This window comes from Periophthalmus magnuspinnatus, chromosome 4, assembly GCF_009829125.3.
Source record: "Periophthalmus magnuspinnatus isolate fPerMag1 chromosome 4, fPerMag1.2.pri, whole genome shotgun sequence".
Classification (NCBI taxonomy): Eukaryota; Metazoa; Chordata; class Actinopteri; order Gobiiformes; family Gobiidae; genus Periophthalmus; species Periophthalmus magnuspinnatus.
This window is the reverse complement of record NC_047129.1, coordinates 6,991,390-7,018,053: the sequence shown is the minus strand read 5'-3', so window position 1 is coordinate 7,018,053 and position 26,664 is coordinate 6,991,390. Positions and strand designations below refer to the sequence as shown.

Below are 26,664 nucleotides of genomic sequence, written 5' to 3'. Positions count from 1 at the left end.
TCACCACGTTGCTTTGGTCAATTACGCATTGCAGTTGTCTTGGTGTAACAGGTATTCTGCAAGTAACCCGCTCAAAGTATGCGCTGAACCCGCCCTGCAGTTAGTGTAAATCTCACGTAACAGTCAGATTAGAGCGCTAATGCATTCCTTAATACTACCCTAGACCCAACACAACAGTCCGGATTACCCTGTTTGTTTTTAATTGCAAAATAATTAAGATGGCTGGCTAAGATATTTCCTCACATTCACTTGTTTAATTACTGCTGTTACAGAGGACCACCAAGCAGAAAACATCAACATAACAACTGAAGAGGAAGAAATGGATGACGGTGAAGACATACCAGACTTCAGCGCTCTCAAACTGACAGAAAACGCACACCTTTTTATGGACCATTTGAACGGTACAGCCTGTTCAATGGGCCTCAGTGCAATTATATATGTGCAGAAGTGTTTGTGAATATATTAAACCTACAATTTCATTATCCAGACGATGAGATACCGCCAATAAAACACGGTAATGCCACCACGGACCGACGGAGCACTTTCCAACCTCATTTAGCCCCTGTGGTGACACCGAGACAGGTACAGCACATTTCTTTGTTCAATATGCATTCTAAGGTAAATGCATCATATGTAAATGTCTTTGACCTTAATATTGTGCTTCATGGAGTTAAGGCTAATTTACAATTTCTGATTCTGATAATTGAGAGTCAAACCTGTACTCACTATTCACATTACATACTTACTTCTGTCAGTTCCACACCCTTGATTAATCATAGGGCATCCCTTTAGTCAACCAAGATTTTCTTTGTATGCAAGATTTTCCACATAAATCTTCACCATGTACATTAGGCTGTTTACAGGTAGGACTATGAACCTATAGCTCTGAAGAAGCTTCTTGAGTGATGCCGCCCATAGGAATTTCTTTCCTATTACATTGAATCTAGCATTAAAAGCTGAATCTCCAAAAGTTGTCTTGACCTTGCTGCAAAGTACCATATTACCATAATCATTATAATTTCAGGTTTGAGTCCAGGTGACTGCTTAAATCCAGGTGCGTTTAAAATATTCTGTACCAAGGATCTCTGAGTGCATCAATATTTGATCTTTTTGCACTTTGTCCATTGAAAAAAACATTTTATGTTCAAACTGTCTATCACTCCTTTTACACTTCTGTTTGAAGAGAAGACATTCAATTCGCCAACTACATCAAAACTAAAATGATGCTGGCTATGCGAAAATGTCGTGACATGAACAGGCTATCTTGGTGCTGCTGACTAACCCCCAAAACAGCATTACTCAGCTGTTTCTGGCTAAAAATCAATTTTAAGATGGTTCCTTATAGATAGTATTAAGCATAAATTCATGTTAAAACTTCCACAAAAGCACGTTCTAGGCTGTCTGGCTCTTTTATTACTTTTATTATTTTACATTCAGGGTGCTTTCTATGTAGCTTTGTGCTTTGATGTGCAGTAAAACAATGCATACTGGATGTTTAATGCTCCTTCAAAGTGTGTTTAAAATGAGCAGAAGTCTTGAAAATAACCAGTTTTATCACTCCTTATGAATGTCAGACCAAAGCTAATAACGTGAATAAAACTATTGGTAATTAAAGGGACAAGGTTTGTACTATTAAGGCATTCTGCCATTTGGGTGTTTTTTATTTATAATTTGTTAAAAAAGAATGCATGAGTTACAGGGAATACCTGGCTTAAATGGGACTTTGTAATTCCCTGAACAAAAAAGTTCATTACTCACTGGAGCTTAGCAAACATGGAAACTACTGTTTCCTCCAATCATCTTGTAAAATGTTAGGTTAGTCTTTTTCATGTATTGAGCAAAAGCCCCTTGTACCAAATAATATAAAAAATTGAGAAAATGTGAGCTTTTCAGCTGGATTCGTTTGGTCTCCAGAGAACCGTGTGTCGGCAAACATTTGGAAAGCTCTCCACAGCAGGTGCAAGCTTTTAAGTCGCCTCTAAATTAGTAAGAGCCAAATACTGGGATGAGATTTGTGCAAAAACAGGCCAGAGAGAGTTTTACATGTTTTGTGTGAATTTGCACTTGTATTCTTTTTCACCAAATCTCACTTGTTTTCATGCAGATGTTTTTAATTCGGTTTCACGACAATTAATCATCCAACCCTGTAACCTGTTTCCTCTTCTTCAGTAATTGTAAAAATTTTAATTCTTTTTGTCATTATTTGCACAAGTTGAACATCAGAATTGCATAGATGTGACTGAGTGCACCACCACTATGATTCAACCTGATCTACATGGTTTCGGAATATTGATAAGCCTACACAAACACAGGAAGAACATGCAAACTTCACACAAAAAGCCACATTCGGTCAGGGAATCAAACCCAGGAATCAGGACCTTCTTACTGTGAGACAGGAGTATAAACCTTGTGTGGACCCCATTATATCCTTAAGCCTCTCCTAGTCTTCTATGGTCCTGTCTGGTATATTAAAAAAAACAACTGTATTTTGGTATAATTCTGTAATTCTGTAATCTGGACTTTTTCACTGACCGTCCTGTCTCAGTCTTGGCCATGATGCTTTTTTTTTTTGCCATGATTGATTTGTCAACCGCAGATGTGTTTTTTCTCTCATCATAAAATCGTCATAAAAAAAATCACAAATCATTTTTTCAGAGCTCACTAAAGTCTTTACACCGTAGAGTATATAATGTGCCTTTCCTCCTATAGGCCTCTGATACAGGAGGCATTAACATTGTGCTGCGACAAGTTAACTTTATGCGTCAGCACTTTGCTTTGCAGTCTGGTATAATGCATGTAAAAACAGGTGAGAGCAAAGTAGAGCCCTGTCATGACGCTCCTGTTATTTCTGCTGTGCATTGCAGGTTAAAATGGTCCTTGAAAAGCTCTATGAGAACAAGAAGATCAGCAGCGCCACTCACAATATTTATGCGTACAGGTCAGTAAAAGAAAGACATACATAGAAATACATTGTCTGGATTTCATAGCAGGTTTTTATAATCTCTAAATGACTGTCAAGCTAGTGTTTTGGTTTTAGTTTTAATAGATAATTATTCAGATTCACTTTTATTTATCCCTCCAGGAGCAATTCATTTGAGCAGCATCAGACAATAAAAACGTTTAACACTACAATCACACAATAAACATTGTGGAGCTCATTCATAAATATGTCGTACAATAAAACATAAGTTATAATCTTACATTAGAAAGCACAGACCAGCAATTAAATATTACCAGACCAGCAATTAAATATTACTGTCCGTAAACAAAGCAGCATTAAAGGAGGCCTTTTATGCAAAATCTATTTTTATGAGCTTAACCACGTTATAATGGTCTGCTCTCATCATTAGCTCATTTGTAGTTGTACTTTCATTGATTTATGCATGTGAGTCTAGTCCTGTATCGCTCTTTCATTTGAGGTTTGAGTTGTCAGAAAATGTCTGCTTTTGCATATGCAATTACTTAACTACTAACTTCAGGTTCATTAATGTACAGCGATGTATTAAAAGTAAAATCATGTAAATTGAAATCTGCGTGTGCTACCACCAAATGCAACTGAAGAGGCTGTGATTCAGTTCTTCAGTTTTGACCAGGAAGTTAATGGACCTGACCCAGTGGTGAAGCAGTGACAATGACTTGGCTCTGGCTCATCACTGTTGACCAAACATTTTTACTTCTTTTTTCATGTGGTTTCTGCAAGTATATAAAAAGAGTCCAACAATGAATCATATATATTCATTACAGGAATAACATATATTGAACACCATCAATTTCAATATACAGTACAACAACTCAAAAGACACACTAATTGATGCAATTATTTTCAATATCATTTTGGGTTAGGAGGGAAAGACAAAATGGTCACTTTCTCTCTCCACTCCACCAAATTTTCAGTATTCTTCATTTTTCAAAATTTAGAGTGTACGTTATTTATGTTTACAAATAGATGCATAATTATTAACTCTCTAATCCAATATATAGCCAACTTGTTTTCAACAATATGTTAAAAATAAATGGATACAAATATGATGTGAGCTTCGGTCCCCACTTCTCTCTCCACAGAAAACAGCTCAGTGGAGAGCTGCTTTTAGAAAAAAGTTAACTCATTATGTAACACGAGTCTTGGCCTGACTCTAAAGTCTTGCCAAAATGTTTTGTAAAGTGTATTTTTATCTGTTTGCTATTGAATATTGCTATTGACGAGAGACTTTAACAACTTGACTGTAAAGACACTACACCAGTTCACTAGTGGGAGCAGAAATCAAATTGCTCTGCCAACTGTGTTACTGTTTTGTAATGTAATAATAATGTACCTTCCATTGCCTTTTTAATAAAGTGCAGCAGCAAGACCACACAGTTGGTGTATTTTTAACCATTTCCTCTTTGGCGGTGGCACAGCACATATGTGCCTCCTAGTGTGCAGTCATTTGAATATGCTCAATTTATTCCTGGCTAGGAGCTAAAGACCACTGGCTTGTACCCCTGTGACAAAATCAAGGGAAGGTGCAAAATAAAGCGTTGTATTGTTGGTCAAAGTATGCTGCCAAAATATATTCCTCTTTGTATGTTAATGTTCACTGTTATGCCTTAAATGAAAAACATTTTGTTATGTAATGCAAAAATCTAGTAAATGCCACAAAAAAGGATCATTAAGTGTGTGGACTTTGTGCCACACCTTATTACATTTACATGTAAACGCACTTTTAACCAACATAAAACTGTAAGTTGGAAATGAATCCATGTAAGCTAGGCGAAAGATCATCCGTCGGTATTATGCAAAGGGAAAGGGGTACATACAGTCAAGGAAACCTAGTTGTTATTACACACACACTTGTGGTGGTGTGTTCAAAAAGAATATCTATTACTTCAACAAATACACTCAAGACAGACCTTCACATTGTACCTTAGAGATTTTAATAGTAGCTTTCTGAAAGCTGCAGCTCTGACAGAGATGAACATTAAGTAAAGATTTAACCCATTCTTTCTTGTGTAAAAGCCAGATCTCTGCAATGAAAGGTCACCAAAGCAGTGGAGGGGCCTAAAGCTGCATGCAGCCCTGTGTCTGTGGATGTCGGGTGTCTGTTTGTCGTTGTTGTGTTTGGGTCCAGGTCTAATGAGGTTGAGCCGCTGATGCACAGCTAGGGCAGTCATTACTCACAGCAAGACGTTGACATTTAAACCACTTTAAAAATCTTCAAGAGGCTGCTGCCATAGTCACCCCAAATGTCTCCCACCTCCAAAGCAGCATACATGTAGTGTAAAGCTTAAAATGTGTGTAAATTAAGTATTTTAGTGAAAAAAAAGCCTCTTGCTTTCAAAGTGTAGAATGGAATAACATCATGAAGACGTATATTACAAAAGATTAGAAAGAACAATCCATCCATCCATCCATTTTCTTCCGCTTATCCGGGGCCGGGTCGCGGGGGCAGCAGTCTAAGCAGGGACTCCCAGACTTCCCTCACCCCTGACACGTCCTCCAGCTCCTCCGGTGGGACCCCAAGGCGTTCCCAGGCCAGCCGAGAGACATAGTCCCTCCAGCGTGTCCTGGGTCTTCCCCGGGGCCTCCTCCCGGTGGGACATGCCCAGAACACCTCCCTAGGGAGGCGTCCAGGAGGCATCCTGAGCAGATGCCCGAGCCACCTCAGCTGGTTCCTCTCAACGTGTAGGAGCAGCGGCTCTACTCCGAGCTCCTCCCGTGTGACCGAGCTCCTCACCCTATCCCTAAGGGTGCGCCCGGCCACTCTGCGGAGGAAGCCCATTTCAGCCGCTTGTATCCGCGATCTTGTCCTTTCGGTCATTACCCAAAGCTCATGACCATAGGTGAGGGTAGGAACGTAGATTGACCGGTAAATTCTTTACCACAACGGACCGATACAGCGACCGCATCACTGCAGACGCTGCACCGATCCGCCTGTCAATCTCACGCTCCATCCTTCCCTCACTCGTGAACAAGACCCCGAGATACTTGAACTCCTCCACTTGGGGCAGAGACTCACCACCCACCCGGAGAGAGCAAACCACCTTTTTCCGGTCGAGAACCATGGCCTCGGATTTGGAGGAGCTGATTCTCATCCCAGCCGCTTCACACTCGGCTGCAAACCGCCCCAGTGCCTGCTGCAGGTCCTGGCTCGAAGAAGCCATCAGGACAACATCATCTGCAAACAGCAGAGATGAAATCCTGTGGTTCCCAAACCAGGCCCCCTCCGGCCCCTGGCTGCGCCTAGAAATTCTGTCCATAAATATAATGAACAGAAACCGGTGACAAAGGGCAGCCCTGGCGGAGTCCAACATGCACTGGGAACAGGTCTGACTTACTGCCGGCAATGCGAACACAGCTCCTGCTCCGGTCATACAGGGACCGGACAGCCCTTAGCAAAGAGCCCCGGACCCCATACTCCCAGAGCACCCCCCAAAGGACACCACGAGGGACACGGTCGAATGCCTTCTCCAGATCCACAAAACACATGTGGACTGGTTGGGCATACTCCCATGAGCCCTCGAGGACCCGATGGAGAGTATAGAGCTGGTCCAGTGTTCCACGACCAGGACGAAAACCACACTGCTCCTCCTGAATCCGAGGTTCGACTATCGGTCGGATTCTCCTCTCCAGCACCCTGGAATAGACCTTACCGGGAAGGCTGAGGAGTGTGATTTGAACGAACAATCCACAAATGTTATATATATATATATAATACTACTATACAATATATCATTTTCCCTGCCCCCACAACTACAAACCCATAGTGCACGATGTCATCTGAAATACAGTATATCACTTTGAAACTTGGGTACAGTCAGGTCATATGATCCCATCTCATTACACATTATCTTAATGTTGTGACAAAGGACTACAGATGGAAATTAGCATTTTGCTAAATCTGGTGCAGCCATCTTTTTAATGCATCTGCACACTGTCCTTCAAATAAATAAATAAAATTAAAAAAAATTGTTATTTAATCAATAACCTCTCTAGCAGTGGTGCTCAAAAGTTGCACATTAGAATAAACAATTTTCTAAAAACAAATTGCCTCTAAACATGTCTATACTCCATCTTGACCGAGACTAAACCAAGTCTATACCAAACAGAAAACAGAAATAAATATGATTTCAGAACTTTTGAGAAGGTTGGCAGCTTGTCTTGTCTTTAGGTAATTGAAATGATACATTTTTATGTATCTCTTAACAGAATATACTGCGAGGGCAAGAACAGCTTCCTGCAAGACTGTGAAGATGATGGAGAGACAGCAGCAGGAGGCAGATTGCTCCATTTATTACAGGTTATCTCTTCAGTACACTGTACATTCGTACGTACATACATACATACACACATACATACACACGTACATACATACACACATACACACATACACACATACTACACAGTAACATATCCAACAGTCTGCAGAACATGTTCTTGTTCCACTAACATTACATTGTAATCCTCCTGTTCTGCATTGATGAGTATATATAACACTAGCGAACTAAAAGGTATATATTTGTCTCCATCGAGATACTTTGGAGTGTCCACAGTATAGCATTAAACTTCTATAGCTTACATTTATTTAATTACAGGCATAATTGCTAAAAATACCTTGGTGAACCTTCCACCAGAAAAGTTACATCACCAGTAAAAGGACAGATTTTTCTCATAGAGAGTTGTCTGTATGAACAGTTTATTATGCCTAGATCAGGCTAAGAACAAAATAAACTATCACTGTTATCCTGGGTCTTTTCATTAATTTGCATTACTTTGTACTAGCTTGTTTGTGGTAGTGTTGTTACGATGTTAAACTTTCCAAATCTATTTCAATACCAATACTCCATACCAGTTTCGTTACCACAATGATAATGAGGTTAAGGTATAGGTTAAGGTACACTTTATTGTTCCCATAGGGAAATTTCTTCTCTGCATTTGACCTATCCTTCAGTGCTGCTGGGGCATCTCCTTAGGAGCAGTGAGCAATTTGGACAACCAGCTCCATGATCTTGTTGCTAGGCTTGGTCAGCTGGAGGATTTGTTCTATTGTGCATGTGCATGGGGAAACCAGAGTGCCCGGAGAAAACCCACCCATACACAGAAAGAACATGCAAACTCCACACAGAAAGGAAAGGATGACCAAGAGTTCTTGCTGTGAAGCATGAGTGCAAGCCACTGTGCCCTCTGTGCTTAATAAAACATGTATTTAGACAATAGAATGTCATTTTCAAAATTAAATAAAAATACTTTCTTTTATGTTACCATGTAGAGTAGAGGTCGTCCAGGTAGGTTCTATAGTGGTCAATGGGTATATACTAGTCCATGTGGTCTCATATAGCTCAATATCATTCCAAAGCTATTCAAGAGAGGTTAATTTCTGTCTTGTGAATATTTATGTATTATCTTTATTTATACAGGGGGACCCAGTGAGAGCACTTGGGCTCTCTTTTTCATGGCCTTCTTCTTAGTATCAATACCTGCTCAAATGAATATTTAGAGATTTTAGTTTAAGTATCAATTAGTGTCTGATTTTCAATGTTTTTGAGAACCCCAATTTGTAGTCCGTGTAGTTGGCATATCATGACTGTACAATATGACAGTATACAACGACCTATCAGAGGTCACAACCCATACATAAAACTCAACATATTTCTATAAATCACTATTTTTTCTCCCAAAAGATGTGAGGCTATGTGACAGATTACAGCGTTATCGGCTCTGAGCTCCACCTCACTACAACAAAGCATAAACACCGCGATGGCAGTTGACATGGAAACATTTCTCTGATGTAAATGAAAAACAGGCCAAAAGGCAGTCCAGGCTCACTTTAATTGGAAAAGGAATATATAGTGTATGCAGATGAAAGCATATTTATAGAGCAGGACTTTTTATACTTGTTAACTTAATTTAATTTAATTTATCTTTATTTATACAGGGGGACCCAATGAGAGCACTTGGGCTCTCTTTTTCATGGGTGCCCTGTTTAAAATACAACACAAACCGAAAAAAACAATCAAAACAAATAAGTCCATAAAAAACATCAATAACAAGTGCAGGTGTGTGTATAAAAATTTGTTATCAGATTATTAAATTGCAATTGTGTCACCAACGTGTCCAGTTTTGCTTTTCCTTGGAGCATATTCCATTTTCGTGAAGCAAAACAGCTAAAAGCCCTCTTTCCCATCTCAGTTCTGGTGTGGCTCGTTCTCAGCCTTATGCAGTCATGTGATCTGGTGTTAAATGTTCCGGTATCAATAATTAACAAGCAGGTGAGGTGTTCTGGCAGTTTTTGAAGTAATCCCTTATAGATAAACTTAATGCAGTGCTGTTCTCTTCTAACAGACAGTGATGGCCAACCCACTTTTTCATAGAGCGTACAGTGATGAGTTACAAATCCATCACCTGTAACAAAGCGAAGGGCGGAGTGAAATAGTGGATCCAATGGTTTCAAAGCAGAGGCTGAAGTCTGCATATACACCACATCCCCATAATCCAGTACGGATAGGAAGGTTGCTTGCACTATTTCTTTTCTGTAACTCATTGGGATACAATATTTGTTTCTGTAATAAAATGATAATTTAGATTTTAAGCTGAGATATGTTTTTTAAAGGACAAGTTTTCATCAAGCCAAAACCCAAGATATTTATAAGCGTCGACTCTTTCAATGGAATTTGAAAATTAATTGTGTATTTAACGATGAATGTCAGATGTGTAAATATGCTGTATTCCCATTGCACTTTATGGAAATATACGGTACAGTAGAGTTCAGTTTTCTAAGAAGCTACAAACCTCAATGTATAAATAAAAAAGAAAAAGGCATATGTATTATAAATTAAGTTGGAACTTTGTTGTCGTCACAGCGGAGAAATTGGTATGGAAACAATGGAGAATTTGAAGAACAGTCTTAATCTTAGCTAAACCTCTGCCAAGGCACTGTTTCGTGCAATGATAAAATAAAATGGACTCAGCCTTGGACATCTTCTACACTGTGTCAGAATAAATCATTTGCAAAGCAATTATTGAACCTATCACTCATTATATTTATTTACAGTTTTGATAATGGTCGGTAACACTTTGTTTTAGAACCACAAATTAAGGGCTAACTGGTACTTAAAGGCAAGTACGTCATTATGTCTTTGTTAGTAAGTACCATATTTTTAAGTATTCATATTTTCTTCCCATTAACTAGCATACCATTTACCAATTAGTTGTATTAAAGATATAAGTGTTACTTTTAAATTATCTTTGTTTAGTAATATGGGGTATTGTGATAATGATAATTACTGCGTTATTGGAAATGATAAATTATGATAATATACATTATGTAAATCAAGGTAAATCCAGATGTAATGGACAAACAGCTGGATGATCTTTGACCGATGGAAAAGAGGGCTAGATTTAATAAGTTTACACTTCCCTTTTTGAGATATGTTGTAATGTACTATGTACTGTAAGTATTATGTTGTTAATGATTGTTGGCTGTTTTTGTTACATGAACATATTCAAATAAATCCATTCATTCATAGTTAACGATAATAAATTGATCCCTAAACTGAAGTGTTGCCTAATTGTCTAATTCCAACACAGAATGAATTTACGTCACAAAAACACACAGATGCTTGTCTCAGCCATATTTCTGAATCACCCATTCATCCATTTTCTTCTGCTTTATCCGTGGCCGGGTCACAGAGGCAGCAGTTTCAGTACGGAGGCCCTGACTTCCAGCTCCACACACTTCCCCCAGCTCTCCCGAGAGGATCATTTCCAGGCCAGTAAAGAGACATAGCCCCTCCAGCGTGTCCTGGGTCTTCCCCAGGGCCTCCTCCCGGTGGGAGACCCCGGGGAAGACCCAGGGGTCTCCTCCCGGTGGGAGACACCTCTCCAGGGAGGCATCCAGGAGGCATCCGGAATAGATGCCCGAATCACCTTAGCTGGTTCCTCTCGACGTGGTGGAGCAGCAGCTCTACTCCGAGGGAGGCTGATCTCCTGTAGTTGGAACACCCCCTTCTTAAACAGAGGGACCACCACTCTGGTCTGTCATTCCACAGACACTGTCCCCGACTGCCATGCAGAGGCGTGTCAGCCAAGACGGTCTCACAACATCCAGAGATTTAAGATACTCAGGACAGATCTCATCCACCCCCTGAGCCTTGCCGCCGAGTAGCTTTCCAACCAACTCAGGACTCAGAGGCAGGCTGATCCCTCACCCTGGCTGAAGTCACTCAGTCTCTGTTTCCTCCTCGGAAGACATGACGGGGTGATTGAGGAGATCCTCAAAGCCCCCAGTCGAGGTCAACAGCTCTCCACTGGCACTGGAAACAATGTCGGTGAAGTACTGCTTCCCCTTTCTGAAGCGCCGGACAGTTGCGAGGATTTCTTTGAGGCTAACCAATTGGACTCCTCCATGACCTTCCTGAACTCCTCCTGGCCCCGAGTTTTTGGGCACTTGCGACTACATGGGCTGCGGTATGCTTGGCCTGACAATATCTGCCAGCTGCCTCAGGAGTCCTACAAGCCAACAGGGCCTGATAGGACTCCTTCAGCCTGACAGCATCCCTTACCTCCAGCGTCCACCACCGAGTTTGGGTATTGCCACCAGGACAGGCACCAGAGACCTTGTGACCACAGCTACTAGCAGCCTCATTGACAATGGTGGTGGAGAACACAACCCACTCCATGTTCTCAACTTCCCCTGGGATGTGGGCGCAGCTCTCCCGGAGGCGTGAGTTGAAGAACTTGCTGACAGGGCTCCACCAGACGTTCCCAACAGACCCTCACGAAGGTCTGTTCGGCTTCCTCCTCCGCCATCAGGTCCAACTCACGACCAGGTGGTGATCAGTTGATATCTCTGCCCCTCTCTTCACCTGAGTGTCTAAGACACGTGGCTGAAGGTCAGATGATACAACGGCAAAGTCGATCATTGACCTTTGACCTAGAGTGTACTGCCACATGCACTGATGGACACCCTTGTGCTTGAACATGGTGTTTGTGAACTGTGAATAGACAAACTGTGACTAGCACAGAAGTCACCACTCAGGTTCAGATCAGGGAAGCTGTGCTTCCCAATCACCCCTATCTAAGTAACACTGGCGTTGCACGTGTTTGGCCAGTGAGAGACCTGTTCCGACGCGACGGTGCAGGGATACAAGCCTCTTATTCAGTTGGGTGAACTTCAACGTGCAGCGGCTGAGCTGTGGGGCTATAAGCAAGCCCACACTAGCTCACTGCCTCTTCCCATGGGCAGCACCAGAAAAGTGGAGGACCACCCCCCCCAGCGAGGTGATGTTCCACGTTGCCACAGCCAGATGGTGTGTCTGTGGACTGGGTTACTGAGACACCCATCGCCAACTGCCATCCAATCTACTTCACACCCGACCCCTATAAAACCCTCTGCAGGTGGTGAGCCCACATGTTGTCCTTTCGGGCTGACCCCGGCTAGGCCCCATGGATAAAGGCCATACCGGGCGATGTCACGGTCCTTGTTATGTAACTGTTCATAGGGGTGTTGTGAACTGCTCTTAGTCTGACTCATCACCTAGGACCTGTTTGCCATGGGAGACCCTAAGGTGGTTCAAGGAGAAATGTTTCTGAATCAGTGTTTCACAATTTGACCAAGATGTACAGCAGATATGAGCACTGTATAGGCTATCAATGAGATTGGGGGTTCAAAGCTGTGGCAATGCTCACATGGTACAAACACAAGAGTCTGAAGCTGCCTGGAGCTATGATTGTGATTTTTCTGTCCACGTGTCTCCAACCATCAGATGTGCTGCCCTCATGTAGCTCAGTCCAGTCAGGGTAAGCTGAAAGAGGCCCCCCACAGCCCAGTGATGGTGTGCGTTCAATAATACGTACTGACAGTGAGATGTCTATGTTGCATTCACATGACATTGTATTGGTCCATGTCTGATATCCAGCTTTATCACTGCTCTGGAGCTTGAGTGGCGATTGAGTTGAGAGTAACATGTTTAGAAAAGGAATGCACTGACTAATAAGCAAACATGGTTATTATAAAGTCATTGCATTGGGCTGTGTTTAGTTTAAAGCAGGGTAATATTTTGATCAACTGACAATGAGTAATATAAACAAAATGTCCAGGAGTGTTGCATAGACCATGTTAATATACATAGAAATGTAAAATGTTGCCCATATCTGACAGTACTTTTTTTTTTTTTTTTTTTTTTTTTTTTACCAGAATTTCATTTCAGTTGTCAAAGCCTCTCAAAGAGCTTTTTTGACCACCACCCATAACTTGCACTCATGCAGCATTCATAGTAGTAAAGGTGGGTGAAGAATCTTGCCTAAGGACACAATGACAAAACGTGGTCCAAATCGAACCTCTGACCTGTTATTGAAATTGAGAAGCTGGAGAGAGATTCTAACTCACAACCTCAAAGCAACCTAGTTGTGCTGTATATGTGAAACAGCTCTACTACTGAGTCAAATGGCAGCATAGTCCATCTGGTTTACACTTACTTTAAATTAAGCCCTCCAAAATGACTGTCAAGCACACACACAGCACATATTGTTAATATGTATATCATCTGGCTTTGGCACACGAAACTGGTGGCTCAATAAATTAGGAACATTTTCTTCTACTGAGTAAATTTGTCTACTTCATCACCATGGATAATGCTTGTTTGTGCAACAGAATTTATTCTGTCAAATGGGACAAAATCTGAAATGCATTTTACTAATCGAGGTAGCAGGAAGCTTCCTAATGAGCTTAAGATAGATGGAGCCCTTTTGAGCCAGTTACTTCATTATTTTTTTTTTTAGCTTGTTATGAATTATTACCCACCATTTATCAGGATCACTTGTCTGTGAACTTAGATTCCTCAATGAAAATGTTAATGATCTGACCTGCAGAGAGTTTATTGGTTAGAGATGGTGAAAATATCAACTCCAGAGTGACTTTTTTGCACGTTTTCTGGGAGATAATTCCACTTTGTTCATATTTGCGTAAATCATTGTGTCACTCATTTCTCCAGCTGTCACTTTGGTTTGATTTGTGAATGTTGTCAGATGGGAGCGTGAGTCAGTCGCACCCACATCACAGAACAGTGTAGCTTTGTCCACCATGTTTTTTTGTTTTGAATTTGGGACCAGATGAAGTGTGACAAAAAGGTGTCCTCCTCCACTGTCTCTCACGCTGAGCATTTGATAATGAGGTCAAGGTTCAAACTCATTCAAAATATGAGCACACTGGTCTGTGCCAACGTGAGTGTGTCTGCGATTCACTTATCTTTGCTCACATTACTTAACATTATGTTCTGTCTGCCACATTATGTGAATCTATTCCTGCAACTGTAGGGCTATGGGTTAGTGAGATACATATCCTGGCCAATTAGATCACATTAAGAGGCTATTTAGATCCACTGCTTCACTACATCTCATCTTCAATTCTTAGCTTTCAAAAATCCTTTGGCACATCATTTATATTCATATGCTTGAATTTTCAGATGCATGCACAACTTTATGGTCACATTTTTTTTTCCAAAAATACTAGTCTGCTTATCATTATTATTGTACAGTAATACCATCCCTTCTCTCTCATTCTTAGCCTTTATTCCAAATTAATCCACAATATGACTGCATTGATCCGCACCAGTTATCTTTCTATTCAACAGCAGTATCATAAACCAGTCTCCTGCTAAAATCTTGACAATCTCTTGCTTTTTGTTCGTGTTTCACACTTAGCTCCTAAATCCTTTCCTCTCGTGTGCTTCTTTGCAGCGCTTCTGCACCGAGACGTATAATCGGGTCAGTGTTGCGGCTCGCTGGCCTGCCGCGACTCTGGCGATACTATCAGTCTCATTGCTCTGGCTAACACGGTGATTAATCTTCTAGCAGCAATCTACAAGAAGAGCTCCCATTCTTAATCTATTCTTCCCCTAATCTCATTCTTGTCCACAGCCCTCTGCTCATTTAGACTTGGTCTTTTTTTGTGAGCGCATGAACAAGGGTAATGACATGAATAAAAGAAAGATTGGCCTAATAGTGAGACAGATTAACCAAACTTAAAGGTGATATTATTTTTACTCCTTTAATACTCGCATCATTACTCACATAATGCTGCTGTAGAAATGTCAAGACTATTTGATTAATCGATAAATCTGATTATTCATAGACTACTAAAATTAACTAAACAAAATAAAAAAATAATTAAATTAGATTTGGCCTTCCTCGATTGACAGTTCACTTTAATACAGCATTGAACACAACTTGAATTCAGTATGTCTATTTTATACGGCTGTTTTTCTTGTACTTAGATTAGCATAATTATCTAAAGTGAGGTGAGGGAGAGTAGTCACCGCATGACTTTGTTCAAACACTAAAGCTGTAAATTAGGTACATAGCTGAATTTTAATTGTATTGACTAGACTGGATATGTAAATTAGATAACTTTGAAGTTAATAAAATTCCTATGCGGATTATGTAGGTGCTCTTAAAAGCAGAACATATGCTTGGAGCAGGGGATGTGAAAAAGTTTTCTGTCAAGGCAGCAGTTGTTCACTTTGGACATTTACTTTTATGGAAGAAGGAATTAGTTAAAGAGGCTCTATTTTCTGTATTGTACACTCTCAAGACACTGGCTTTAATAAAACCAGCTCTCTATTCAATTGCAGGATGAAGTATTGAATATTGAATTAACAACATCAGTCTCCATAGTGACAACTAAGTTAGATGAAAGCGAGCCGAACAAAAGCAAAGAGAAGCTAAAGATGAGCTATAATATCCAGTAGAGCCAGGTGGATTTTTGTCATAATAGCAACAAATCTAATGATAAAAATGGTCAATCAAATTTTTTGTTTCCATATCCACAATAGGCTAATATATAAGCTGACCATTTGTAGCTAGTCTGACATATTCTAAATAGTAAAAAATGTAATGTGTAGTGCAATACACAAGATGGCTTTGATAGTGACTAACCTAGATCAGGTTTGAGGCAGTGGAATCATTACCCTTGGCCCCTACACTATAGAACGTTGGTTCAAAGATGAACTCTTTTATCTACTATTCATCTGCTATTCTTGTTTCCTTATGTATGTAATATTACATTAGACAGAAACCCCATTTATTCAATATATATGATCTCTTCACTGCCACTTTCTTGGACCTGGAATGCCAGTTTATTCAAAGTGGCTAACCTTGATCCATTGAGTTTCTTGCAGAGCCCCCGCACAGCTATTCTTCGCACCATGGCCAAATAAAGAAATCCTTTCAAAACCTGTCTCATCACTACAGTGGGTTGTGACTGACACAAATGCCTGAGAAAAATACACTTACTGTCAGTGGTGTGAAATATTTGTATTGCTGAAAATAACCATTAAAAACAGGTGTTTGAGCCACAATTCACAACCTACACAAATTCTTGCTTGTCTATTTCTGCTCGAAAGCCTGTTCACACATTTTTTTCTCCCTGTAGATTCTGGATGTGCGCAACGTCATGGTGGTTGTTTCCCGCTGGTATGGAGGAATTTTGTTGGGGCCTGACCGCTTCAAACACATCAACAACTGTGCCAGAAGCATCCTGCAAGAGGAGGGATACATAGGTGCAACAGGGGTAAAGCTTTTATATTTAGCTCATTGTATTGTCAAGCTTTCACTGATGAAACATTTGTCAACCGTGACATTGTCATTGGTTTCAGATGGGCCATCTGCTATCTAGTGGTCAAAGGTGAAAGGGTATGAGAAAGTTTTAGTAAAGCCATTTCCTTGAGAAACTTCAAGAGTAATATGCATTCTTTAGTTGTAGGACCTTACAGGTATTTTTACATCTAAAAACTCCAGTTTAAATTGATAAACACTTTGCTGTCAACTACGGTAAAATTAAGAACGCTTAGTCGGCACTTTCAATTCAACCATCACTGCCATTTTAATGTGCCTTGTTTTTGGAAATCTAGTTAAGACTTTACCTGGCAGTATTATTAATTATGTTTTTTCGTAATTCCAAAAGCATTTTCAAAGCTGACAAATTTAATGTAATTTGCTTATAATGCAATTTTAACTCATATCCATCCATCCATTTTCTTCCGCTTATCCGGGGCCGGGTTGCGGGGGCAGCAGTCTAAGCAGGGACTCCCACACTTCCCTCACTCCGTACACGTCCTCCAGTTCCTCCGGTGGGACCCCAAGGTGTTCCCAGGCCAGGCGAGAGACATTGTCCCTCCAGCGTGTCCTGCCTCCTGGACGCCTCCCTAGGGAGGTGTTCTGGGCATGTCCCACCGGGAGGAGGCCCCGGGGAATTTTAACTCATAACTGTGATTTAGTGAGGATTTTTGTTTAAAAACCCACATTTCTTTTGCATAGTGAATAGTCTCAAAATTGTTTTTTCCCAACATCTGAATACTTGCTATCAAAAACCTGTGATGACATACAGTTTTCAAGTATTAAAAAAAAATTCATCTTGACTAGCTCTGCTGGTTATTGTCATTTCACAGTCGGATGGCCTATAGGCTTATGTTGCTATGGACAAACCTGCCATACTGTTCTTAGATTCAAAAATGTTTTCCCCATTTTCACCCTGTATCACATTGTCCAGGAAAGCATAGTATTTACTTAATGCTTAAAATAAATAATAAATTAAAAAAAAATCGCATCGCTTTCTTGGACCATCTTGTGCACTTAAAGGCTAGAGACATTTGACAGAATAATTCTGCTGGTGTCCGCTAGTTCAATGGCCCTCACATATTATAAGGATATTGGTCCATTTGAAGTGTCTGGTGGCCTCATGTTGTGGAGATCAAACACTTTCTGAGGCTTTTACCAGTCTGAAGTTGGTGTAGTCTCTTTGAACTCATCTTTGTGTTCTGCAAAGTTATTCCATTGATAACATGATTGAACTTTGAGCTGTTTCCCTGACATAGATTAAAGGTAGACCAGACCCCACTCTTAAATGTATCCTACTTCAAAACATCCACGGCTTCACTGTAAAAAAAAAAGACTACATCCAGTTTCTGGGCTGTACTAATTAAGGCCCACCGCCCGAGGACCTGGGATTTTGGATTCCTCTGAGAAATGCAGTTGCCAAGCACTGGATTTCAAAATCAACAGAAGAAACAAAAGGAAAATATGAAAATGTTAGGACTGCACGGAATGAGACAACATAAAATCAACTTGCAGAAGCAAGTTACAAATTTTAACTGTTACGTGTTGGTCTGATTTAAATGAAGCAAATTGCTTATAATAACAAGACTCAAGACAAGACATTATTCAAGGCAATATAAATGCCTTGAATAATGTCATAGTAATATGCTTGAGCGATAAATAGTTTTTAGACTACATCAGAATTAAAACCAGAAAGAAGACAGATTGTTGTTGAGTCTGCTCTATCGATATAATCTATGACACCCCTGAATCATTGTGTTACAATTTGAGCATTTTAAATTGGAGTATTAATCTAAAGTTAAAGAACCAAGTCTGCTGACTTTGCAGTTCAAAAATTGTGGTGCCCAGTGTGAGCTGATGTTGTTGTATACATCATCACAACGGAGAGCCTCAAAGTTGTAGGCACCTCCGATGGATGGTTGCATGTTATGCTAGCTAGTAGGGGACGACTGGCAGTGAAAACGGGGATTGATGGGAGCAATGATCTCAGGAGTATAAAGATTACTGAAACATGCTTGAATAATGCTAAATCCAACTTTGAAAGTCTGTGTAATCCCTCAGTCCAGGTCTGAGCTGTCAACTGGACATGTAGTAAAAGTCGAAGTCTTCAGCTTTTACTACAACTTCGAAAGGTTAAATAAGAAGGGGAAACAACGTGGTTAAAAGCTCTAAAAAGTCGATTTTGCACAATACATCCACTTTCAATTTCTGTTACTGTTAAGCCAGTGACAGTGACAATGACTCTTGTAGAATTGTATTATATTAGGTGTATGCAGTTTTGTGTTGCTACGGATATTTCAAATAAACACACGTGGAGAGCCCGGACAGTAAGTGTGGTCCAATCCAACAGACACGTTTGAATTGCAAAAGACGTAAATGCCAGTTCTGATGTCAGGGTATATCATTGTGCAGTGCAGTTTTTTTTACATGTGACAATACATATCATATATCACCAACTATAGGGAAGGTTGTAGATTGGTTTTGGTGTTTAGAAAAGTAAACCAAGTCACCACCAGAAGCATAAATATTGGCATTAACCCTTAAGGATGCACAGAGAACATGAAACAATAGCTTTATTTGTGTTTTCATTTTCAGCTTATGTTAAAATCCACCATAAGGTACAGTATTTACACTTTTTGCACAATATGGTTTTAAACTACTCCACACTGCTTTAAGCGATCACATACAAAGTTGTCTCTCAATTGGCTTGTTTCTTTTGCATATTTGAATGTTAGTGATAAGGGTAATTGAAAAAAACAAACAAATGAGAATTCTGCCTACGGTTAAACAAAATTAGGCAATGTTTCAGGCAATTCTTTGGAGGAAAACGTGAACAATTTTACACCCCTTTGCTTCACGAGAAATACACAACACTTATTTTTTTATATATTTTATGGCTGGACTCTCCATTTCTCTGCCGTTGCCCACGGGGAGAGGCGGCGAGCTGGTGTGGGCTTGCTCATTGCCCCACAGCTCAGCCACTTCGTGCTGGGGTTCACTCCGGTGAACGAGAGGGTCGCGTCCCTGCGCCTTCGGGTCAGGGACAGGTCTCTCACTGTTGTGTCGGCCTACGGGCCAAACAGCAGTGCAGAGTACCCGGCCTTCTTGGAGTCCCTGGGAGGGGTACTAGACAGTGCACCATCTGGGGACTCCATTGTTCTCCTGGGGGACTTCAACGCCCATGTGGGTAACGACAGTGACACCTGGAGGGGCGTGATTGGGAAGAACGGCCTCCCTGATCTGAACCCAAGTGGTGTTTTGTTATTGGACTTCTGTGCTAGTCACAGTTTGTCCATAACAAACACCATGTTCAAGCACAAGGGTGTCCATCGGTGCACGTGGCACCAGGACACTCTAGGTCGGAGGTCGATGATCGACTGTGTTGTCGTGTCATCTGACCTCCGACCGCGTGTCTTGGACACTCGGGTGAAGAGAGGGGCTGAGCTGTCAACCGATCACCACCTGGTGGTGAGTTGGATCCGCTGGCGGAGGAGGAAGCCAGACAGACCTAGCAGACCCAAGCGTATTGTAAGGGTCTGTTGGGAACGCCTGGCAGAGCCTTCTGTCAGAGGGGTCTTCAACTCACACCTCCGGGAGAACTTCTCCCTGATACCGGGAGAGGCTGGAGACATGGACTCCAAGTGGGCCATGTTCTCCACCTCTATTGTCGATGCGGCCGCTCGTAGCTGTGGTCATAGGTCTGCGGATGCTTGTCGGGGCGGCAATCCCTGAACCCAGTGGTGGACACCGGAAGTAAGGGATGCTGTCAAGCTGAAGAAGGAGTCCTATCGAGCCTTGTTGGCTCGTGGGACTCCTGAGGCAGCCGATGAGTACAGGCGGGCCAAGCGTGCCACGGCTCGTGTGGTTGCAGAGGCAAAAACTTGGGGTTGGGAGGAGTTCGGGGAGGCCATGGAGGAGGACTATCGGACGGCCTCAAAGAAATTCTGGCAAACCGTCAGACGCCTAAGGAGGGGAAAGCAGTGCTTCACCAACACTGTTTACAGTGCGGGTGGAGAGCTGCTGACCTCGACTGGGGATGTTGTCGGGCGGTGGAAGGAATACTTTGAGGATCTCCTCAATCCCCCCCGTCATGTCTTCCGAGGAGGAAGCAGAGACTGGGGACCCGGAGGCGGACTCGTACATCACCCTGGCTGAAGTCACCGAGGTGGTTAGCAAGCTCCTCGGTGGCAAGGCTCCGGGGGTGGATGAGATCCGTCCTGAGTACCTCAAGTCCCTGGATGTTGTGGGACTGTCTTGGCTGACACGTCTCTGCAACATCGCGTGGCGGTCGGGGACAGTGCCACTGGAGTGGCAGATCGGGGTGGTGGTCCCTCTGTATAAGAAGGGGGACCGGAGGGTGTGTTCCAATTACAGGGGAATCACACTCCTCAGCCTTCCCGGTAAGGTCTACTCCAGTGTACTGGAGAGGAGAATCCGACCGATAGTCGAACCTCGGATTCAGGAGGAGCAGTGTGGTTTTCGTCCTGGTCGTGGAACACTGGACCAGCTTTATACTCTCCATCGGGTCCTCGAGGGTTCATGGGAGTATGCCCAACCAGTCCACATGTGTTTTGTGGATTTGGAGAAGGCATTCGACCGTGTCCCTCGTGGTGTCCTTTGGGGGGTGCTCTGGGAGTATGGGGTCCGGGGCCTTTGCTAAGGGCTGTCCGGTCCCTGTATGACCGGAGCAGGAGCTGTGTTCGCATTGCCGGCAGTAAGTCAGACCTGTTTCCAGTGCATGTTGGAATCCGCCAGGGCTGCCCTTTGTCACTGGTTCTGTTCATTATATTTATGGACAGAATTTCTAGGCGCAGCCAGGGGCCGGAGGGGGTCTGGTTCGGGAACCACAGGATTTCATCTCTGCTGTTTGCGGATAATGTTGTCGTGATGGCTTCAATGAGCCAGGACCTGCAGCAGGCACTGGGGCGGTTTGCAGCCCAAGTGTGAGTGGCTGGGATGAGAATCAGCTCCGCTAAATCCAAGGCCATGGTTCTCGACTGGAAAAAGGTGGTTTGCCCTCTCCGGGTGGGTGGTGAGTCTCTGCCCCAAGTGGAGGAGTTCAAGTATCTTGGGGTCTTGTTCACGAGTGAGGGAAGGATGGAGCGTGAGATTGACAGGCGGATCGGTGCGGCGTCTGCAGTGATGCGGTCGCTGTATCGGTCCGTTGTGGTGAAGACAGAGCTGAGCCGGAAGGCGAAGCTCTCGATTTACCGGTCAATCTACGTTCCTACCCTCACCTATGGTCATGAGCTCTGGGTAATGACCGAAAGGACAAGGTCGCGGATACAAGCGGCTGAAATGGGTTTCCTCCGCAGAGTGGCTGGGCGCACCCTTAGGGATAGGGTGAGGAGCTCAGTCACACGGGAGGAGCTCGGAGTAGAGCCGCTGCTCCTACACTTTGAAAGGAGCCAGCTGAGGTGGCTCGGGCATCTGCTCAGGATGCCTCTTGGACGCCTCCCTAGGGAGGTGTTCTGGGCATGTCCCACCGGGAGGAGGCCCCGGGGAAGACCCAGGACACGCTGGAGGGACTATGTCTCTCGGCTGGCCTGGGAACACCTTGGGATCCCACCGGAGGAGCTGGAGGACGTGTCTGGGGTGAGGGAAGTTTGGGAGTCCCTGCTTAGACTGTTGCCCCCGCGACCCGGCTCCGGATAAGCGGAAGAAAATGGATGGATGGATGGATATTTTATTGCTTTAATCTTGAAGTAATTGTACCAAACTGTCAGTTTCTCTTCTGTTGCATGAAGAGCAGGTGTAGAGGCACGGGAATCGTTCTGTAGATCTTTATTGTTGGTTACAGCAATACAGTTGGGTAAAAGGCTGCATCCAGCAAAATTCAAAGCAGAGTCTAAAGCATAGTCAAGTGAGTCTAAAGCAGTGTTTAAAGCAGTCTAACAAGGTGAGCTTGCATCTTTGCATTAGTGTTTGTAACCCTCAGTGGGAGTCACACATTCCTGTATGAAAGGAGACTACAGATAAGAAACGTGGCCTTAACCAAAATGACCAGAACATAACTGCTTTTCTCCATTAATGTGATATATGGCCACTGCTGCTTTGTTTTGCACCTTTGTAAGAAAGTAAGCAATGTATTATATTTGTATATTGTTCACACAACCCACTAAAATTGCACTGTGTTCCAAATGATTCAGCAAATATTTTTCTTTAATTTTGACACATCCTTTTTTATATAAAACTTAAAATGCACTGTTCTAAATTATTATTTGCAATAGAGTTTCAAACTATGTTATTGTTGTAAAGAACTGAAAATGGTCATTTGTTTATTTTTCAGTTAAAAGTTTTTGCATATTATTGAAATCAAAAGCTATTTCAATCAAAACATCTTAACAGGTCAAGTTACATTTTAACATAGGACCCCTTATTTAATAGGAGCTTCACAATTTCTGCATCCATTGAACTTATGAGTTTGTCGAAGGGTCTTCTTGAATTTCTTTGCAGGATGTCAGAATAGCCTCCCAGAGCAGATCTTTCGCCACACCATGAGTATCTCTTCTTTTATTCCCATAGCAGCCAATGATGTAGAGGTATTCCTTGAGCATGAGTTGGTGCATTGTCCTGCATGAAGATGATTTTGCTATGGCAAGCACGGTCTTTTTGTACCATGAAAGAACGTGGTCAGTTAGAAACTCCACATACTTTACAGAGGTCATTTTCACACCTTCAGGGGCCCTAAAGGGGTCGACTATCTCTCTCCCCATGATTCCGGCCCAAAACATGACTCCGCCACCTCCTTGCTGATGTTGCAGCCTTGTTGGGACATGATGACCGCCCACTAACCATTAACCACTCCATCCATCTGTAGTCTTCATGTATTTCTGTTTGCTGCTTTGTAATGGCATTTTAGCAGCGGCTCTTAATCCGATGTATTTGTCTGACAGAAACCTTCCTCATTGTGCCTTTTATCTGCACAAATCCATGTGTGCTCTAAATCAGCTACAAATCTCTTAATAGTACAATAATCACACTTAAGTTTTCGTGAAATATCCATGGTTTTATACCTTGTCTAAGGTATTCAACTATTTCACGCTTTTCAGCACCAGAGAGATCCTTTTTCTCTCCCATATTGCTTGAAAATGGTGGTCTGCTTATTAATGTGGAACGTTCTTCTTAAGTAGTTTTTCCTTTAATTGGACTTACCCGGCAAACTAATTGGCACAGGTGTCTGAGATTGATTTCACTGACACAAAGAGCCCTGAGACACAATATCATCCATGATTTTTACTAGGAAACAAGAAATTTTATCTTTATGACACTGTTGTGGAAAAATTACAGTTTTAGAGGAAAAGTAATCCATTTGCGAAGCCCGGAGAGTTTTGAAATACAAGAAAGGTGTATTCTTTGTTACAGCAGATACAGACAAGACAGGGCCTGGACCTGCCCTGGCCACAGACTGGTAGCCTTTTGCCGTCCCGAGTCTCTCCTACTTCGTCCCCTAGTCCCCCCGAGCATCTGAGCTCTGAGTATTTTATACCAGAATGACAAAGCTACACATATTTCAAACCAGTGACTTTTGTTTCATGTCCATGAGATAATGAACTTTTACACCTGAGGACAGGACAAGACAACGAAGCTTTCCTGTTAATGTCTAGTCCTGGGTCAGGAGACAGACTGACACAGGTCAAATGCTTTTAAAGACACAACATGAATATACTTAAATTTCCATCACAACACTTAAACATAGTTTGCATAATAAATTACAATGCATTGTATGAGCCCCTATACATAGTAATTGTATGGACACTACTACGAAGACACACCAGCAGGGTCACATTAATATTAAAGATGTTGCTTTAGAATATTTTTTGACTTCATGATTTTTCTTGCTAGCCATGCAGGAGGACTGCTATGTGTTTTATTTGCTGTAATCTTTTGCATCCGAACCGTCACTAAGCTAGTTCCAAGGGCCGGGAAAAACATATTTGAGAATTCATTTTTCCTAGCTGCTAATGGACTTTTATATGCTTTGGACATGTCTGCACCTCAGCAAAGACAGTTTGAAACAGTTAATAAAGCTTTTTGAATTTGATCCTTAAATAATACTGGTCTGGCAGCTCAGACATCAGTATCTTATATGATTCACTTGTTTCTGCTAGAGTGACCACCTTAAATTGTGGACATGTTGTTGAATGTGATAGGACATGTAGGGGTGGATTCAGAAAATTTTAAGCTCGTAGATAATTGCAATAACACTATATGACTTGATGATGACTTGATGATTTATATAGTGTGTCATTCAAAGCAAACAAAAAAAATATTGGCTGTTTTATGTGAGTTATGCACCTTTCCTTTGATCCTTGTTTATACACAATTTTCTCTCTCTTTGGAATACATTAAAACCATATGGAACACAACAATCAGTACATCGCAATTTGCACATTTCCGTCAAGGCTTGGGAAACTTAGCAGGCGACCAGAGCAAAAACTGTCTGTCAAAAAGAGAAAGAATTACTCATGAGCTTGTAAAACAGCACTCAAATCTTAATCTTGTAAATGCCTTGGCGCTGTTATGTGAAGCGCTAATGCATGATAATGATAAGTCTGTTTGCACACTAATTTCTCTCCCCTCTTTCGCAGGATGAGGCAGCCAAATCAGGAGGGAAGAGCAAAAGGCCAAAAAACAAGAAGATCAAGTGAAGTTAATAAGACAGAGGCTTTTAATCAGAGACTTCAAACACAGGCGCTGCTGGCATCTGTGAAATGTCAGTTTTACACAAGGACTATTTTGAGACACTCAACAAACTTACAGGACAGTGTCTGTCTATAGTCTCCCTTACGTGTTTACAAAGCTATTTATTTTCATTTAAACTTCTAAGTAGTACAAATCTTCAAGGTTGAAACAATGTACCCTACTTGCCTCCATGGAGATGTTATTGCTTTGCTTCAGTTGTTCCACGGTATGCCATTAAACTTATCAATTAAAATACATTTTCAACCAGATAAAGTAAAAAATATGCTGACTGAAGACTTCGAGATAAAGATTTGTGTTTCACAGAGATTAATTTAATTTCAGTTATTTGCCATTAATTGTTGTATTCCTTACGTCAGTTTCCATACAGACAGGCAGTACCCCCATCAGAAAAGTTGCATCTTTAAAAACAAGATAAATAGTTTGGAAATGCCATAAAACTTCAGTCACACTTTTAAAGATACTGCAGTACCCTCTCTTCAGGGAATAAGCAGGTGACGTCTTTGAATACATTTTAAAAACACCTGGAAAGGGCAATAACTGTGATATGAATGTAAAACTTAGCAGTGATGTTTATAATAGCACATGTGTACGTATGTGTTTATGATTTTTACCTATTTTATACACCTCTCTCCAGTTATCCATGTGAATGTATATTTGACCTTTTGGGTGAAGTGAGATCTCCATGGTTGTCACATTACAAAGTTTTTGGATTATTTATTATTATTTTTTTTTTATCTCTATTGTGAGAAAATTATAGTTTCATAGGATTTAAAAACAAAAGCATTGTGTTGATTTTCTATTTCACACATTGTTCCAACTTTTTCAGAAATGGGTTTATCGCCCATTTACAATCAACAGTCTCCTTTTGGACAGCACCTCGCCATTAAAGTATTTACCGTGTTGGTGGAGTTATTCTCCCAGCTTCAATTCATTCCATCTTCCAGCCCTAAAATCTGCATGTGAATGAACTGCACTCGATACACTCAAATGTATTCTGCCTCTTTTTACAAATATGATCAGGCAAAATGAAGTTCACAGAGTTTCAGAGACACTAACACCCTCACGCCCACTCACACATGTCTGCTATCCCCAGAACGTGCCTCTTCTAAAACACTGTTAAATATTCTTACGATCACATGTTGCCTTCGACTACCCTGGCACTGGATCCTGTGGGGTTTCGGCCCTCACCCTTTTTTTTTTTCCTCTTTAGTGTCACTCATGCGGTGGGAAGACAGGGCGTGCATATTAACCACCCCAGGGCTAGCTCTGGGGAGCAGAGTGTGGCTACCTAAGAATATCTTGGACTCATCTGCGCTTTTGGTACTTGGGGTTTTCTGTGCCACAACCCAACTGTTCAAGCCCTTTTATCA

The 26,664-nt window shown here is 41.8% G+C and overlaps 1 protein-coding gene across 1 annotated transcript in view; it reads left to right on the top strand.

The window, feature by feature from the left end:
* Window positions 1–26,424, top strand: part of impact (impact RWD domain protein) — a 35,916-nt gene extending 9,492 nt beyond the window's left edge. The window contains exons 6-11 of the mRNA XM_033965407.2: window positions 273–401; window positions 488–582; window positions 2,865–2,938; window positions 7,187–7,277; window positions 16,407–16,544; window positions 25,180–26,424. Of these exons, the coding sequence (XP_033821298.1) occupies window positions 273–401; window positions 488–582; window positions 2,865–2,938; window positions 7,187–7,277; window positions 16,407–16,544; window positions 25,180–25,239 (587 nt within the window). The 3' untranslated portion in view covers window positions 25,240–26,424. The remainder of the gene's footprint in view (window positions 1–272; window positions 402–487; window positions 583–2,864; window positions 2,939–7,186; window positions 7,278–16,406; window positions 16,545–25,179) is intronic.
* The last annotated feature ends 240 nt before the right edge of the window (window positions 26,425–26,664 follow it).